At 31.6% G+C, this 18,886-nt stretch overlaps 1 protein-coding gene across 1 annotated transcript; it reads left to right on the top strand.

Moving 5' to 3' along the window:
* The first annotated feature begins 6,677 nt into the window (after positions 1-6,677).
* Positions 6,678-17,938, top strand: LOC139525376 (phosphatidylinositol glycan anchor biosynthesis class U protein-like). The gene is made up of 12 exons (XM_071320677.1): positions 6,678-6,870; positions 9,150-9,214; positions 9,660-9,731; positions 10,501-10,563; positions 11,025-11,128; positions 12,093-12,193; positions 12,787-12,902; positions 13,737-13,897; positions 14,148-14,291; positions 14,958-15,082; positions 16,277-16,419; positions 16,864-17,938. The coding sequence occupies exons 1-12, from the start codon at positions 6,738-6,740 to the stop codon at positions 16,978-16,980; spliced, it is 1,344 nt and encodes a 447-aa protein (XP_071176778.1). The 5' UTR covers positions 6,678-6,737; the 3' UTR covers positions 16,981-17,938.
* The last annotated feature ends 948 nt before the right edge of the window (positions 17,939-18,886 follow it).

Here is an 18,886-nt window from a genome sequence, read left to right as displayed (position 1 = left end):
CTCCCCGCCGCCTATACAAGGACAATGAAATCAAAGATCTAGATTTTTTTTAGATTGTAGAAAAGTGTTATTAAATATATATTAAAAAAAAAGAAGATGTGGTATGATTGCCAACTGGACAACTATCGACAAGAGACCAAATGACACAGAAATTAAAAGCTATAAGATCACCGTACGACCTCCAACATTGAGCAAAGCCATACCGCATAAAGTCCTCAGTAAAAGGCCCTGAAATTACAAATGTTAAACTTGGTTCGATGGAAATTTTTGAAATTATCGACTAATTATAAAGAACTCTTAAATAGAAAATTACTACTCTTAAAGTACTGTATCAAATACGAGACAATCATACAAGGAAATGGACAAGGTGCATGTAGTTTTATAAGCGTTAAAGCTTTTATCTCAAACTGATTCAGGGGTTAAGTCAGATCATATGATATATATTAAATGCACAATGGAAATAAATCACTTGAACCAGAGACATGTAATTATGACGTAACGCACGGTATTCGGTCAATGTTGCATTTAATAAAATTGAGAATGGAAATAGGGAATGTGCCAAAGAGACAACAACCCGACCATTGAAAAAAAACAACAGCAGAAGGTCACCAACAGGTCTTCAATGTAGCGAGAAATTCCCGCACCCAGAGGCGTCCTTCGGCTGGCCCCTAAACAAATATATATATCTAGTTCAGTGATAATGAACGCCATACTAATTTCCAAATTGTACACAAGAAACTAAAATTAAAATAATACAAGACTAACAAAGGCCAGAGGCTCCTGACTTGGGACAGGCGCAAAAATGCGGCGGGGTTAAACATGTTTGTGAGATCTCAACCCTCCCCCTATACCAGCCAATGTAGAAAAGTAAACGCATAACAATACGCACATTAAAATTCAGTCCAAGCGAAGTCCGAGTCTGATGTCAGAAGATGTAACCAAAGAAAATAAACAAAATGACAATAATACATAAATAACAACAGACTACTAACAGTTAACTGACATGCCAGCTCCAGACTTCAATTAAACTGACTGAAAGATTATGATTTCATCATATGAACATCAGGCACAATCCTTCCCGTTAGGGGTTTAGTATCATACCATCATAACATATATGAGAAGAACATAACCTTGTCATGTCAACAACTGGTTTTTGTCGAGCCTGCAACTTTTGTTGCAGAAAGCTCGACATAGGGATAGTGATCCGGCGGCGGCGGCGGCTACGGCGGCGGTGTTAGCTCACTTCTTAGAAGCTTTATATTTCAGAAGGTGGAAGACCTGGATGCTTCATACTTTGTATATAGATGCTTCATGTTATGAAGTTTCCGTCAGTCACATGTCCAATGTCCTTGACCTCATATTCATGGTTCAGTGACCACTTGAAAAAAAAGTTCAAATTTTTTTGTAATGTTGAATTCTCTCTTATTTTAAGTAATAGGATAACTATATTTGGTATGTGCGTACCTTGCAAGGTCCTCATGTCTGTCAGACAGTTTTCACTTGACCTCGACCTCATTTCATGGATCAGTGATCAAGGTTAAGTTTTGGTGGTCAAGTCCATATCTCAGATACTATAAGCAATAGGGCTAGTATATTCGGTGTATGGAAGGACTGTAAGGTGTACATGTCCAACTGGCAGGTGTCATCTGACCTTGACCTCATTTTCATGGTTCAGTGGTTATAGTTAAATTTTTGTGTTTTGGTCTGTTTTTCTCATACTATATGCAATAGGTCTACTATATTTGTTGTATGGAATGATGGTAAGGTGTTCATATCTAGCGGGCAGATGTCATCTGACCTTGACCTCATTTTCATGGTTCAGTGGTCAAAGTTAAGTTTTTGAGTTTTGGTCTTTTTATCTAATACTGTATGCCATAGGTCAACTATATTTGGTGTATGGAAATATTTTATGATCTTTATGTCAGTCGCGCAGGTTTTATTTGACGGTGACCTCATTTTCACGGTTCATTGCACAGTGTTAAGTTTTTGTGTTTTGGTCTATTTTTCTTAAACTATAAGTAATGGGTAACTATATATGTTGTATAGAAGCATTGTTAGCTGTACATGTCTGCCTGGCATGGTTCATCTGACCTTGACCTCATTTTCAAGGTTCATTGGTCTTTGTTTAGTTATCTTGGTTAATGTTAAGTTTATGAGACAGTTGTAATAAAACTAAGCTTTATACTTAGGACTATCAACATAATATCAATGATTAGTATAGAAGGCGAGACATTTCAGCGTGTGCACTCTTGTTGAATAAATGTGTTTAGTTCCGATGCAAAGACCCTATAAGTGAATCAATATTAACGCCAAAATATGCAATCTTTAATGACCTGTGTTGTAAATGTGTATATTGGTTATTTCCAAGTAAAGGAATATTGTTATTATTGTATTATGAGAGTTTATATGAGTTGTCAGAAGTTATTTCTAGTATTTAGTATATTGAATGAGTAATTTACGTACGTTTTACTTTATGTTATTAGCTGTATCTATAACGTCGTTTATGGGAATAAAGTGCAACTTTGTCATGTATTGTTCAGAACGTTACCGTTGGGTCAATGTTTTAAGCGTGAACCCAAAAGTGTTTTATTAAGTGTTCTTAACTGGAAGAATTGGTATGTCTATATTTGATTATTCATAAGAGTGTATGATTATAAGCATTTTGAGTCGAGGACTCCTATATTTTATGTAAGCGTTTTACGTTATGTTACGCTATGTTTTTCTTCCTGCTTAGAATATTTACTTCCGGTAATTTGAAATAAATACCAGTGCAACGTCACGTTCGTCAGTCTTTGCTGTGTTTACTTTTGGCTTGCAGCAAGGCTCATCCCGGGGGTTCCTAGAGGTAAGAAGCAGCGCATTAGCTGTATGCCTCGCATTTTATATTACAAGTAAGGGTTATAATTTTAGAGGTAAGAAGCAGCGCAGATAGCTGTATGCCTTGCATTTTATTTATAATTTTTTTTGTCATTGAAATATTTAAGATAATTCCAGTTGACCCGTACACGAGAAAGAATATTATTTTAGTAGCTCCGCCCGTATGTAAATTATATATATTATTGTTGGAATATTGTACTTGTATGGAAATATATCGGCTGTTTAATAAAAGTATCATTTTACTATTGACTAGTTATTCACGCTACCAATGATGAGAGAGAACAGACAACAGATTTGACGTCCGTATTTATTTATTACCCCGTGCATTTACTAGTTTTATGAGATATTCGTATTTGCTGGCTTTATAACTATATCAAAACATAGCAAGAAGCAGAAATTACGACAACCTGACAACAGTATCGTAACTATATCCCTTCTTAATAAGTCTATTCAAAGGTTTTGTTAGTTTTTGAGGTGAATACTGACACCTTTGTGCTTTATAAAGAATATTTCCATGAAAAAATGTGAAATACCTGAACGCATAAGATCGTATAAGAAGTCTGCATGTTGAGCTATATTTACGAATGATGTCCTTATACCGATGATAAAATTTAGTAAATGTTTTAACTAGTTTGTGATATCGAAAACCCTGGTGTAATAATTTTTCAGTAATACATAAATAAATTTCTCTCGTTAAAATCTAAAAGATTGTTACATACACAAGTTGAGATATATAAACACCGTAAGATGGTGACAAGGGAACGTCACGGTCACCATCTAAAAATGGATAATTAACGATAGGAAATGAAAAATCATCTCTTTTATCATAAATTTTAGTATTCAGCTTTCCGTTAGTGATATAGATATCAAGATCGAGGAAAGGACAGTGGTCATTGTTAGTATTAGCTTTATTTAAAGTAAGTTCAGCAGGATAAATTTCTTTAATATACATACTGAAGTCTACATACTGAAGTCGTCATTATTGAGAGCCAAAATATCATCCAAATATCTGAAAGTATTATTAAATTTGTTTATCAGATGTTGTTTTGATGGGTCTTTGCTTATTTTTGTCATAAATTGTAACTCATAGCAATACAAAAACAGGTCCGCAATAAGTGGTGCACAGTTAGTTCCCATTGGAATTCCGATAATCTGACGATATACCGGGATTCCCAAAGCGAACAAAAATGTTATCTAGTAAAAATTCAAGGGCATATATAGTATCAAAGCATGTCCAATTGACATAGTTTTTTTGTTTATTGCTACTAAAAAATGACCTAAAAGAGTTTGAACATATATATTCACATTCTGACATTTTAAATGCCCATTTAATTAGGTGTGTGAAATTTTTCTTAATGAGATTGTGAGGCAATGTGGTTTACAGGGTAGAAAAATCAAAACTTTGAACAGATTCAAAATCACCAATATAACTATGCAATTTATCAAGTACTTCCAACGAGTTCTTGACACTCCAAAAGTAATTAATTCCACTATTTTCTTGATGCAAAAGTAGGACAAAAACCAATCAATTATGCGTATTATTAAATAATTACTTGTCTTTATTCATCATTTTAATCGTAATTAAATAAAACCTGATTTTGATAAATTTTATCTTACATGAAAAAGCAATGGTTCCGTGTTCAAAATGCCAATTTTACCGTGTAAGACGTAACTGCAATAACTAACCATATATATAAGAAAGAACGAGGAAAAAGTTCTTGATTTGTGTAATGAAATAAAATCCTTCAAAAAAGATAATCATGATATAAACAGAGTTATTCTTGATATCTATATTACTAACGGAAAGCTGAATACTAAAATTTATGATAAAAGAGATGATTTTTCATTTCCTATCGTTAATTATCCATTTGTAGATGGTGACGTTCCCTTGTCACCATCTTACGGTGTTTATATATCTCAACTTGTACGATTCGCTCGTGTATGTAACAATGTTTTAGATTTTAACGAGAGAAATTTATGTATTACTGAAAAATTATCACACCAGGGTTTTCGATATCACAAACTAGTCAAAACATTTACTAAATTTTATCATCGGTATAAGGACATCATTCGTAAATATAGCTCAACATGCAGACTTCTTATACGTTCAGGTATTTCACATCCATTTTTTTATGGAAATATTCTTTATAAAGCACAAAGGTGTCAGTATTCACCTCAAAACCTAACAAAACCTTTGAATAGACTTATTAAGAAGGGATATAGTTACGATACTGTTGTCAGGTCATTAAAGATTGCATATTTTGGCGTTAATATTGATTCACTTATAGGGTCTTTGCATCGGAACTAAACACATTTATTCAAAAACAGTTGTTGACATGAAACGGGTTATGTTCTTCTCGTATATGTTATGATGGTATGATACTAAACCCCTAACGGGAAGGATTATGCCTGATGTTCATATGATGAAATCATAATCTTTCAGTCAGTTTAATTGAAGTCTGGAGCTGGCATGTCAGTTAACTGCTAGTAGTCTGTTGTTATTTATGTATTATTGTCATTTTGTTTATTTTCTTTGGTTACATCTTCTGACATCAGACTCGGACTTCTCTTGAACTGAATTTTAATGTGCGTATTGTTATGCGTTTACTTTTCTACATTGACTAGAGGTATAGGGGGAGGGTTGAGATCTCACAAACATGTTTAACCCCGCCGCATTTTTGCGCCTGTCCCAAGTCAGGAGCCTCTGGCCTTTGTTAGTCTTGTATTATTTTAATTTTAGTTTCTTGTGTACAATTTGGATATAAGTATGGCGTTCATTATCACTGAACTAGTATATATTTGTTATGGGGCCAGCTGAAGGACGCCTTCGGTTGCGGGAATTTCTCGCTACATTGAAGACCTGTTGGTGACCTTCTGCTGTTGTTTTTTTCTATGGTCGGGTTGTTGTCTCTTTGGCACATTCCCCATTTCCATTCTCAATTTTATTATAACTATTTTAACAAATTTTTACTCGCAGGCAGCTAAGAATTCTTTTGGAACCTTTGCTAATAAAAATCCGATTAAAAAAACTCATTGGGCCAAAATTAGGAATAAACCATGGTTTAATAAATCATGTAAGCTGAAAAGAAAACAATTTCACTCGGCAAAATATAAATATAAAATACAGAAAAGTATAAATATTAAGAAGTCACTGAAAAGAGCAAGTAAGGAATACAAAAAAGAAATAAACAAATGTTTTCAAAATTATCAGTTGAAGACAGAAAAAGAGCTTCGTAACATATCAACAAATAACCCGAAAGAATTTTGGAAAGTTTTAAATAGATTCTCTCCGAAACAAAAAAAGAAAAGTCCAATTTCACTAGAAGTAATGTATGCTCATTTTAAGAAGCTTAACGAAAGTGTGGCAAATGAGGAGGAAGAGTTTCAATTACCTAACCTATAGTTAAATGAGTTCGACAAAATTTTAAATGGGCCTATTACCGAGGAAGAAATTATCAAAGTGATTACAAATTTAAAAAATAACAAAGCCGCTGGATATGATGGAATAAGAAACGAGTTTATTAAAAATTCCATGTCTGTATGTTTATTAAGATTGGTGGTCCTTCTGACACTATGATAGCAGGGAGTTGCAGGGGAATATATGTTACTTATTACAAGAAACATTAAAAATTTATATAGGAGGGTTTTATTACCGCGTGTGTCATTGGTGCTCCAATAACGGAGGAATTTATTTAGAGAAGAAAAAAAGACGGACTATTATCATGTTTGCACGGTAATGTATCTAAAATTGCGTTATGAATCAGGATCAATTACACGTTTTATTTAATACGAAAAAATGCTCACCAAACAAAAACAATTGCTACACTGCACACCGAAAAAAATCGAAATCGTGAAATAAAATGTCGAGCTACCCGCTCATCTTTTGTACCGTTAGTGGCATTATCATTCGACTTGCCTTATTCCGGACCTCTCTCCCTGATTGGATCTCATTGCAACCAGAGGTTTCCACACCATTAACATCATGGGAGCGAGGTAAATTAATATGCAGAGAGGACTTCGGTTGAGCCGCAACTTGAGGGATGCTGAGTTTCATATAATTTTGTTTTTCCTTCCAACTCTTTCACGCTTAAGCTAGTCCAACCTTATCACGAAATTGAAATGTTAAAAGTTCCTTAACTCTTATGAAACAGTAGTCCGAGATTACTCTGACGTCCAACGGCTGTTTTGCCAGACAAGCTGGGCCGTGGGACGTCAGAGCTCGTCCCATATCAAAAAGTGGATATTTGCCCACCCAAAATAGATGCGCTGCTTCGCCGCTTCTGATGCCAACTGACGGCCATGGAATTATATAAATCGGGCATCATTCTGTTCATTTTTCATTTATCTCTATTTATGTAAGTTTCACCTACCTGCCAACCTTATTTTTCCATATTTTAACAGTTTTCACAGTGACCCACGAGAAAACAGTGTTGATTTATGCAAATGACCATAATGTAACACCTCGTTCATTTACGATGCAAGATATCTAAATGTCCGAGAGTTTCCACTTGTAACGTGGTCGGAACTAAATGCTTCATACCGATCTCCTGTAAAGGAGGTGAAAAATCGTGGTTGGCTACTAAATGTAAAACATCGATCTCCTACAAAGGAGGTGAAAAAATATAAATATTTGCATATTTTGAGTCTCGAGACCACGAACTCTCTCGTAACTTGACGTCCATTTGAAAGTGAAAGTCAAAATGCTGAAATCGATGGGTCACTGTGAAAACTGTTAAAATATGGAAAAATAAAGGTTGGCAGGTAGGTGAAACTTACATAAATGAAGAGATAAATGAAAAATGAACAGATTGATGCCCAATTTATATAATTCCATGGCTGTTAGTCTGCATCAGAAGCGACGAAGCAGCGCATCTATTTTGGGTGGGCAAATATCCACGTTTTGATATGGGACAAGCTCTGACGTCCCACGGCCCCAGCTTGTCTGGCAAAACAGCCGTTGGACGTCAGAGTAATCTCGGACTAATGAAACAGGTGCTTCACTGCCATGTCAACATGGCCAATTCAATAGGCATTTTGCTGTGAGAAGAGAAAATAAATTATTTACGATTGACCAACATAGAAGTTAGAACTACAACTAATGATTTCCAAATAAAATAAGCGTAGGCATGTTTTACACCATTTAATGCTTACGTGTTGTATACAGAAAACCTAATTATACAGCCCTTTGACACAGCTTATAAAGATAAACAGCAAATTGACACAGCCTATTGTCAATTTAAACTAGACAGAACATTGACACAGCAGGCAATTATGAATGTCAAATAACTTTGAAGACAGGTTACCAAATCAATGCAGAAATTAGAAAATAGAATGATCAGATCACTGAAACCGAGACGTAAACTATTGTTTTCCCAACTGGCTGCTCTTGCTTTTTAACCATTCATTGAAAACGTTTCTGAATTGAAATTTTCAATTATATTGGAAGAAATACCTTTACATCCAGTTCACAGGTAGAAAACATACAGGTATGCCCTGAAAATCTTTTGATCTGGACTGTTTTTCTAATTTCTAGTTTAATGCACATGAACTTTGTATAGACTTATTTGATCATTCATATGGGACCAGCAATTCCCTTAAGCGATTAAGCCATCCCTGTAATTAATACCTTCTGAAAATTATTAGTTTCAGTGTCATAAAATCCTTTGAATGAATCCTAATCAATTCAAATGTTTTTGCTTTAATAAAATTGAACATGCAAAATGAACTGAGATGCATTGTATAGAATTAAAGTGAATTTAATTTGAATCATCAATATTCAGAGATGTTTATAGTAAGTTTTATATGTTTTGGTGGAGACATATCACATGTGTAAGTATATTATTTCGAAAGCAACAGAGTAGGCTAGGTTGGCGTGGTTATATGACTGCTTTCATAGTTATTCAAGTTATTGTATTACTCTATCAAAGCTATCAGGTCTTTGATTTTTTTTTATATAATTTCATGAATAAACAAAATCTTAACTGTCACTAAAGAACTATGATGTACATGTTTCATTCCAAACTTCTGAAAGACACTGTATCAAATAATTGCCTTTTGTTAAATAGTGTTCTATTATGATGATTATATCAACTGATTGATCCCATTGTACTCAAATGTTATACCTGAAACCCAAAAATAGTTGCCATCACCCTTGTGATAAAATCAAATGTGGGAAGAAACACTGTGAGTGTCACGTGCATGTAGAGTTTCAAAATAAGCCTCAAAATTTGGTTCAGAAATAGGCTAATTATGCATTTAACTTATATTCACAGCGATGGAAGGTATTGCTTTAAAGGAGTATATGATATCGCCTTATGCTGGGGATTTATTTCATGAGGTAATATATACATAATTTAGTTATAATGATATATTAATTCTATATATAAAAAAAAAGTGATGGAATTTTGTGCTACTGTTCATAGGAACTGATGTAAAAAAAAAAACACAAAAGAAACAAGAGTTCATTCAATTATTTTTAATGATGTTTTTTTAAATAGACAGTTAATTTCTACCGAGGTTAATTTTTACTGAGCTGTGTAATAAAGTAAATAAATATATCTAATTCAATAAATGACAGAAAAGTGAGAAAAGCTGTAATATTTGTAACTTTAGAAAGTTACAGATCCCAGATAGATGAAAGCATTTGCATATGATAATGTTTTAGATGACAAAACATATAAACTGTGTTGAAACCTCACAATATACTGTCTTAGTTTTTTTTTACTATAATGTGTTATAATGTGTACTGTTATTAAACTGAGAGATGTATATTTTCATTTCAGACCCCACTAGTTCTAAGAATACTGGGTTTCATGACTTCATTTTCTGACCATACAATCTTACTGATGTTTGTTGTAAGTATATGAATGATTTAAGCAATTTTAAAACTAAATCACACAACAGTTAGGATATAGAAATAATATTTTGCTGTTTACAGTTTGATTGGTTCAATTGTGTCCAAATAAGACATGTTCATCATGTGGTTTATTTGTAAAAAAAGAAAAGAATGACATCATTGAAAAGGTTTCTATTTTTTAATTATTTGTCTTTAGTATTATCACTTACATGTAATATGATATTAAAAAGTAAATATAAGGAAAAAAAATACCAATTTAAAAAAATACATAAGACAACCATTAAAGGTTTCTGAACCAGAATTTGGAAAGCTGATCAATCAATATATATGTAAAATTTTGAGAGCATAACTACTTACGTGATAAAGGGATGAACTGTCTAACAGTAGATAGGAGTAAAAACAACTTGCTGTTGGTTTGGTTGCTTAACAGTATTGATTTTATGCAAATTTAGAATGAGAAAAATTAAAAATATCATATGAATAAGTAAAAGCTGAAAATAGATTGATCATTATCCAGGTGGAAGGGAGATAAATTGACTACTTTGGATTGATATTCATGAACCACAATTTTGAATATTCAACAAAATTACATATTTTCTAAAGGCAAGTAGACAGACTTTGATAAAACCAGAAAATCAAATATGTGCAAAAATACAATTTTTCCTCAATGAAATAAGTGTTGATATACCAGTACACATTATATACCCATTTAAACATTTATATGAAACACAAGATTTGAGGTTAAGAATCATCTTTGACATTTTCAGGGACTCGATGCTTTATGTTTAATTTTGATGGTAAAAATAGCAAATCTGTATGGTGGATATCTGGTAAGTATCATAAGGGTATGACATTTATATGTAATACAGAGTATAATGCAGTTATAGATATCATATGGTTGTATGTATGTAGTCGGATAAGAAAACATGAATAGAAAAATATATTGGACCAAGGTTTATACCACAAACAATAGCACCAATGATTTAGACTACATTAACAGACTTTAAAATCTATGAAATCTACTATAAATGCCACTAATGAAATGTTTTGAAAGATAGAAATAAGCATAAAAGAGGGACGAAAGACACGAGAGGGGCAGTAAAACTCATAAATCGAAAATAAACTTACAATGCCTGGCTAAAAATGAAAGAAGACAAACAATAGAACACATGACACAACATAGAAAACTAAAGAATAAGCAACACGAACCCCATAAAACTTGTGATATAACAATTTTTGAAATTATCATTAAAACATTGGTGCTCATGTATTTATTGGAATTTTTTAACAGCTGAAAAAGCAAGCAAAAGAAGTAAAGAGATATGCTACAGATTGTGACACATTGATAATAAAAACAGAAGAATTGAGAATAATACAGTTTTATGTTATTGTAGCGTAAGTTTGATTTTGCCATAACATCTTCAATTACATAATGACATTACTGTATATTTGTGGGATATTAATTTTCATGGATTTGATGGACAAAGGTAAACAACACATTTAATTATTTCAATGAAGTGCAATTTTTGTACAGGCTTTAATGCATAATTTTGTAAAACCACAAAAATCGAATAGGTAAAGCAAATGCATGTTATCCTCAATCCAAGAAAATTGGTATATGTGAAAATCAAGGATCCTGAATTTTTTTTCACATTTATTTCATGAATTTTCCTACCATTTTCCTAGAATTGTTCAAGAGCAATTAATGGAAGGCACAGTTAAAAGATGAAATGATTTTAATGACTCAAAATGATAAACTTCTCAGACAAGGCTTACGTTTCTTTCAATTTTGAAGACATTGAAGACAAAATTGAAATCAGATGTTTGGCAAAATTTTAAAACGAGCAATTCCGGACTCATTTCCGGGTTTGTCCACCATTTTGTTTATGTGTATACAAAGTGGTTATGATGCAATATCTCAGTAGATAATTGTAAGAAATCACACGATTATCAACTAAAATAGGCAGAAATGAACCAAAGATAATTTTTTCTTTGGTAAATTGGTTTTTGGTTGTTCTTGATAAATTTAAAGTATATGATAATCATAGATGTCAAAACATATACTCAAGTTAAAAACTATTACTCGTTTAAAAATGATAATAAAACCCATCTCACTTTCTTAATTAGGGGTGTATGTTGAGGGTGGGGAGGTGATACCAAAAGGGGTTTTAAAGTTATGTTGTTTTGGGGCTAAATCAATTTGCTTTTTTGCTGTTATTGGACACCCCCACCCCCTCTATAATTCTCTTTGTTTCAGTTCATTGGTCTGTTTCATTTAGATTTATATGTGTTGGTTTGTTTGTTAAAAATGAACTATTATATATTGTAATTTTAATAGATATGTTTCATTATGTTTCAGATTTTCATTGAATCCATACAGTATAGCTGCTTGTTTAGCCAAATCTACAGCTGTTTTCAATAATCTGTCAATCTTATTCATCTTCTATTTCATGCTTAAAGGTAGGTTATTTGTCAAATTATTCTTTTGTGACTAGAAATATTACTAAAAAATTTATAGAAATTTACTGCTTTGTACTAATCTTCGTTTGGGTATAAAGATATATAGATATATTATATTATATATATATAACTACCTGAGACTGTAGTTATGAATAAATAACAAGATAGAAACAAAGATTTGCCATCAACAATTAATTTACCAGATGTCAAAACACATTGAGCGCATATGATACAGTAACAGGGGACATAATGATGTTGCTAAGGTAAAATGTTATTTTTCACGACGTCAAACTTTGCTCTATGAGGCAAAGATGCATTTTTGACTGATTTTTATCATCCATACTGATTTAACTTAAAAACGATTTCATGGATCCCTCTTTTTAAAAATTATATTTGGCTTGATAATGACTGAACATTCTTTGTGCCGATTTTTATGAACAATTCAACAAATTGATGAACAAGTTTTATAACTAACCAGCAATTACCATGGAAACATTTTTCAGGCCAAAGAAATTTAAGGAATTATAGATATAGAGCAAAGCGTTAATACATATATTTATTTGAAATCATTTCTATTTCCTTTTTAATTTCAGAAAATGCCTATCTTTGTTATCTGTTTATTGCCATGTCAGCTTACTTGTCAATTTATCCAATCACACTCTGTGTGCCAGCAGCCATTTTCTTCATGCAGAGTTCAAAATTCAGAAAGGTAATCTATACCAGATGTGATTGTTTCATTTAAATGGAGAAAATTATAGATAGATTGGGGTTTAAGAACATTATTAATCATCATTTCATAGGAAATTTACTAATATTTATTTTGACACTAAAAACAAAGGGAGAATTCTAAACTAGCCACACATGTTAAAAGTCATTATAAACATGCAATGCCATTTAATATAAAGGAGTAGGTCCGGTAAGGGCCGTTTTTGGCCCCAAATTTCAGTTTCATCTAACGAGATATTTAAGACACTTTTTAAACACTTAAGTGTCTATTTCAATTGATTTGATTAGTTTATGCAAAAGATTTTAACTGATTCAGTCATTAAAAACGCTCCGATTGAAGCTTAAATATGAAAAATCTAACAAATATGCCAAAAAACGTCACTTTTCAAATGGTTTTCGTCAAAAATGAAAGTGGCCACATCCGTGTTCATCCTCAACCTTTATATATGTTATGTATTATCATCAAATACAACTTACATTTCAATATTATGAATGAACACGAATGCGGCCACTTTCATTTAAGACGGAAACCGTCTAAAATTTAACTAAAATGCTATAATTGTGAAGATTTCAGTAATTTAGCATGACTTTATGATGCTAGTACACAATATATGTACATTGTATTGTCAAAAACAGCACATATTTATGTAGCAGAAGCATTCTTCTTTACAAAAAATAGCTAAAAGATTACATTTTCACAATTTTGCAAAACTGCTTAATTTTGGGGCCAAAAAGGGGTCTTACTGAACCTACTCCTTTTGCATAGTGATACCTAAGCGGAATAATAAATTGAAATAAGAGTTTTTGTTTATTTCAGAATAAGATATCAGACACAGAAATGTCCTACACTGACAGCCCAGCCTTATTTAGTTACTGCAGAACAGTTGGTTTATGTGTTGTCATGGTAGCAGCTCTCATTGGTTTCTCAGCATTTCTAGAAGGATCATGGAGTTTTATTTCATCAACATATGGCTTTATGTAAGTTTAGTGATTCCCTGTTATGAGCCACTATTGTATTGTATATAATAGTATAAATATAAACTGCAGATAGGATATAAATTTAATGTGGTACAATTCAAAACTTTTTGATATCAACTACATTTAAGGTTATCAGTGGAGAAAATATTCACTTTGGTATGAATTAGTTGAATTACCCTGGAGAAAATATTCACTTTGATATGAATTAGTTAAATTAATTGAAATGCAAGTGTACTATATTACATTTCAGTTTAATGGTTCCAGATTTGACGCCTAACATGGGAGTTTTCTGGTATTTTTTCACAGAGATGTTTGAACATTTCCGAATGTTCTTTATATGTGTGTTCCAGATAAACGTTGTCATTTATACAGTTCCATTATCAGTAAAACTAAAGTAAGAATATCATTTATCTTTCATGCAGCAATTAGATTTTTTGTGTTTCCTACCAGTGTATTAAAATATATGATGGACATAAACAAAACATATACTTTGTTGAATTACATAGTAAACAAAAATTGTCTTGATATTTTACTTTTTGGAAATCTTTTTTTGTGTATTTTCAGGTAGATTTAAAATCAACTAATAAAACCTGAATTAGCTGAATAGGATTTGTTCTATAGAAAAAAGTAGATATATATAAAGAGGAAGATATTTTAATACATCAATAAGGAAATGTAAACTGTATGATTGCCAATGAGACAACGACTGTGGATTCGTGATTATTCGTGGGATACTAATTTTCAGGGATTTCGTTGGTACAGGTGAACCACTAAATTGAGTTTCAAAATTTTTTCTCTAACAGTTGATATGCAGAGTTTGGCAAAACCATGATTTAATATATCCATGAAAATTCAAGTTTTCCTCAAACAGCGAAAATTAGAACCCCAACAATAAACGATCCACAGTATGTCTAAATACCAAAGGGCAAAGCTGTGAACAATAACAGGTGACTACACTGCTTCCAACAATCACTGAATCAGCAAAATCAATTACAAGTATATTTAAAGTGTTGTGATTATTGATATATCATGTATATTAAATGTTTTGCATTCCTTTCAGAGAGCATCCTGTATTTCTTATGTATATACTAGTCAGTTTGATTTGTATATTTAAATCGTACCCAAGTTATAGCGATGTAGGACTCATGTTATCATTGTTACCATTATGGAGATATGCTTTTGAATGTAAGTATAAACATATTATGTAAATTCAGAAATTATTGCATGCATTTATTAATAAATAAATTTGGTGTATTTACTATCTTCTGATTGGTTAAAAGTATTACTTTTATTTTCAATGTTGTCAATTTTTATGGCGACATGCCCGCTCTGAAGTTGTGTATTTATACACCAGCATGTGTGTACGTTGTTATTGTTAATATAAATAATATAAAAAGTTCTTTGAGCCTTACTTTTGATAAAAACTTATTTATAATGAATGGCAATAATTTTTGACTCGTCATATTTTACATAATCCTCTTCGTGGATTATTCAATGTGAAGAGTCAAAAATTAATTTTATGGTTCAATAGATAATAGCCATTTATTAATTGCGATTTTGTCATTTAGACTAAAATATGGTTCTAAATTTTGCAATATTGAGATAAATCCTGATTAAATTTCTATAAAATATTTCAAAATGCGATTTTAAATTATTGCAATTATAACCTTGTCACATGTTTTTCGCAATAATAAAACCTCGCAATAATTTCTGAATTTACATTATGTATTTATGGTGATCTTAACCCTGCTGGTTATAGATGCAACTGATCTCATTTTTACTAGCTGATGATTAAAATATCTGGATTCATTGTTAAACAAGACAACATTTCTTTATTAGGTAGTTTAAATTAAAAGCAACATTCTGGAATTAATGCTATGTTGGAATTCCAACATAAACCACTTTATTATTCATGTGCCTTATGTTATTACCAAGAAACACTTCATAAAACAAATGGTCCTTAAATTGAAGCCAAGAAGGACTGTTTTATCAACTTTCTCCTTTGCTGTGAAAATTTCAAATGAGAGTACATTGTAAATTATTTTCAAGGACAAGCAAATCAGTTTGTAGATTTATAAAATAAAACCAGGAGGATGGTACCAAGGTTGAGAATAAGAATTTTTACACTATTCATAGAAACACTACAATATTTTATACCAATTTTAATTAGGTGCAAAAATGTTTTTTATCAGAAGGACCAATTAAATATATTGCTGTGGAACCCAAGGATTTCTGAGGTTTTTGTGCAGACCTCACATATAAGAAATCAGCACAGGACAAAAAGCTTCATTCTATATCTACTAAAAATTCATGAAAAAAAAAATCAATTTACAAGTGCATTAAACTTATAAAGAGAATAACTATTTTTGTTTTTTACAGATATGAGAAATTCGTTTGTAGTAGCCTGCATGTATATTTGTACGACAGTGTTTGGTCCTATACTGTACCATTTGTGGATCTATGCAGGAAGTGCTAATGCCAACTTCTATTTTGCAACATCTCTAGCATTTTCTACAGCTCAGGTAAGGCAATTAACAGAGGATACATTTTACTCGTATGAGATTTTAAAGCAAAAAAGGATCTTAATTAAGTTACTGTAGAGAATTCTTGAAAACAAAAAAGTAATAGAATAAGTATAAAAGTATGTTATTTAAAAAAAAAAACGTACAAAACCACTGATTTATAATATATACTTGAGTCAATTTTTTTAAATTCCCCAATGAATGACTTCAATGGGATTGCACAGACTTAGATGGAATATTGAAAAGATAGATGAAATTCGAATTTCAGCAAATACATAACTTCAAATGTAGTTGAAATTCAAATTGTTTCATGAATGTGTTCTTTAGACACACAGTTTAATTTAGATGACTAATACCACCTATAGTAAGACATTGTTGTTAATAAAAGATTTGTACAAAAGTGTCATTCATTTTATGTGTGTTTCAAATCTAATTTATTTTCAGATCTTTTTGATAACAGACCTGTTATATGCATATTTACGAAGAGAGTTTGATTTAGAAAATGGATTTAAACATCTTATTAGAGAAGATGGAACGAAGAAACAAGTTATACTTGACTGAAGAATTTGTGAAGATTGTTATTGATTAACAAGTTATGCATGACTGAAGACTGTTGTGTACAGATTGTTATTGATAAACTTATTATTCATGACAGAAGACTGTATACACATTGTTATTGATACCCACCGATGACAAAATTATGTGATTTTTTTATGAAGACAATGAATCATTCCAGAAATTGTCTTGTAATTTGGGCATAAAATGTTCATATTTCTTGTACTTGCTTACAAGTTGGAAAATTGTAAACAGTCCTTTTGAGAAGGTTGCTTGAGCATTTTGTTTCCTATTCTATTAAGTAATTGAGTTAAAATATAGTCATGAAAGACAACCAATGAAACAAAGGAGAAAAATGATATAAAATAGGAAATATGCATGAAGGCTATATGTGGTATAAAATAAGAAAATAAAATTGATATTTGATTTATTTTAGTATTGAATGCTTCTTCTTGTAAATTAATTGGTGTGTAAAACTGTTAACCGAATTACATTTGTACAGTTTTTCTTAAATTAACCTATGCCCTCTATTGTGGAAAAATGTGTCGCCATGAATGTTTATATCAGAATGACACCAGATTGTTGTTAGCCAATCAAAATAATGCATAATAATGAAACATTCATCTACTATAGTGTAATTATTAGCTCCTGAAGTCTGCCAGAAACTTCCTTTACTGAAGTTATTATCTTCACCTGTAATATGTTTAATTTTAAACATTATCAAGGTCAAGATATGTCTTAGGACTCAGAAAGCCTTCTGACTTACAAAAGTACCAATTTGCATTTGATTTTATATGATATGAAAGACCTTTTTTTATGTATTTTTGCTTTGCGATCTGATTTCTAAAGAACAAAGTCTGTATTTTTTTCATCACTTTATATGAAAGAGATTCTTTGATGATTTTGAGACTCATTGTCTGAGCTTAAAATTGTTTTGGCAAAGAATAAAATATGCATAATATCAGACTTGTTTCAATTATTTTCTAATCTCCCTATAAAAGTTATAGGGACCAATATAATTGTCCATTTGTTTGTCCAAAACCAAGAAGTTTTCCTTGCTTAATTGAAAAGAAACAAACACAAATGCAATATATAGAGGGAAGAGGGTAAACTAGATGATTTGGGGTTAAATAGGTTAATTTTAAAGTTTACTGTTGCTATACATAGACTCTTTTTTTTTTGGGGGGGGGGGGGGATTGGTTTTCCATTGATGAGGTTCCTTTGTTGATTTAATAGTGAAATTGATAAATCAGTATAAATTTGGAAGATATAAGGAAGAGGAAGAACCTTATGAATTTTGAGGTAACAGCTGCTGGAAAAAGATTGAAAAGAAGAATATGAGGTGCATTTTGTTGTTTACTTGAGGTACACTTCTGGGATTTGAGTAAAAGTGATGTTTTACAACAAGGAACATATATGAATGTGCAGTCCTAGAAGCATGTAATGAACATGCCAAAGTGTCCTTGAATATTCCAAAAAAGAAATATATTTATTACACCTTGGTATTCTGATAGCATAAATTGCTTGAATCTTTTGATTTCAATGTATCCTAAATCTACAAGGGCTAATAAACCCAATTTATCATCAGCGGGTTGCTTTTTAAGGTAACTGTGATATGGTATTCTTTATAAGTCCCCTACCAATGAAGTCAAAGAGGACTTCAGGTTTGCACTCATCGCCTGTCAAACCTTAAGTTTGGCAAAAAAAATCAACTTGTTTTCTCCATGCTATTAGATATTGATTTGATATTCAGTATATAGTTTTACATATTTGAGTTTGCATTCTGTTCAGGTCTGATGATTTTGTGCAGTTATGGACCTTGGATTTTGACAAATTCCTAAACTGTTGGGACCAAAACTCCCAAAATCAATCCCAAACCTTCCTTTTACAGTAATAAACCTTGTGTTTAAAT

This window comes from Mytilus edulis, chromosome 5, assembly GCF_963676685.1.
Source record: "Mytilus edulis chromosome 5, xbMytEdul2.2, whole genome shotgun sequence".
NCBI classification, from domain to species: domain Eukaryota; kingdom Metazoa; phylum Mollusca; class Bivalvia; order Mytilida; family Mytilidae; genus Mytilus; species Mytilus edulis.
The sequence above is the reverse complement of the archived record's forward strand: the minus strand, read 5'-3'. Positions and strand labels throughout refer to the sequence as shown.

Excerpts from the sequence above, each read along its gene's own strand:
- LOC139525376 (XM_071320677.1), top strand. The coding sequence starts at position 6,738 with ATGTCGAGCTACCCGCTCATCTTTTGTACCGTTAGTGGCATTATCATT. Across the intron at positions 9,732-10,500 it reads CAATCTTACTGATGTTTGTT|GGACTCGATGCTTTATGTTT; the intron begins GTAAGTATATGA and ends TGACATTTTCAG. Across the intron at positions 11,129-12,092 it reads CAGTTTTATGTTATTGTAGC|ATTTTCATTGAATCCATACA; the intron begins GTAAGTTTGATT and ends ATTATGTTTCAG.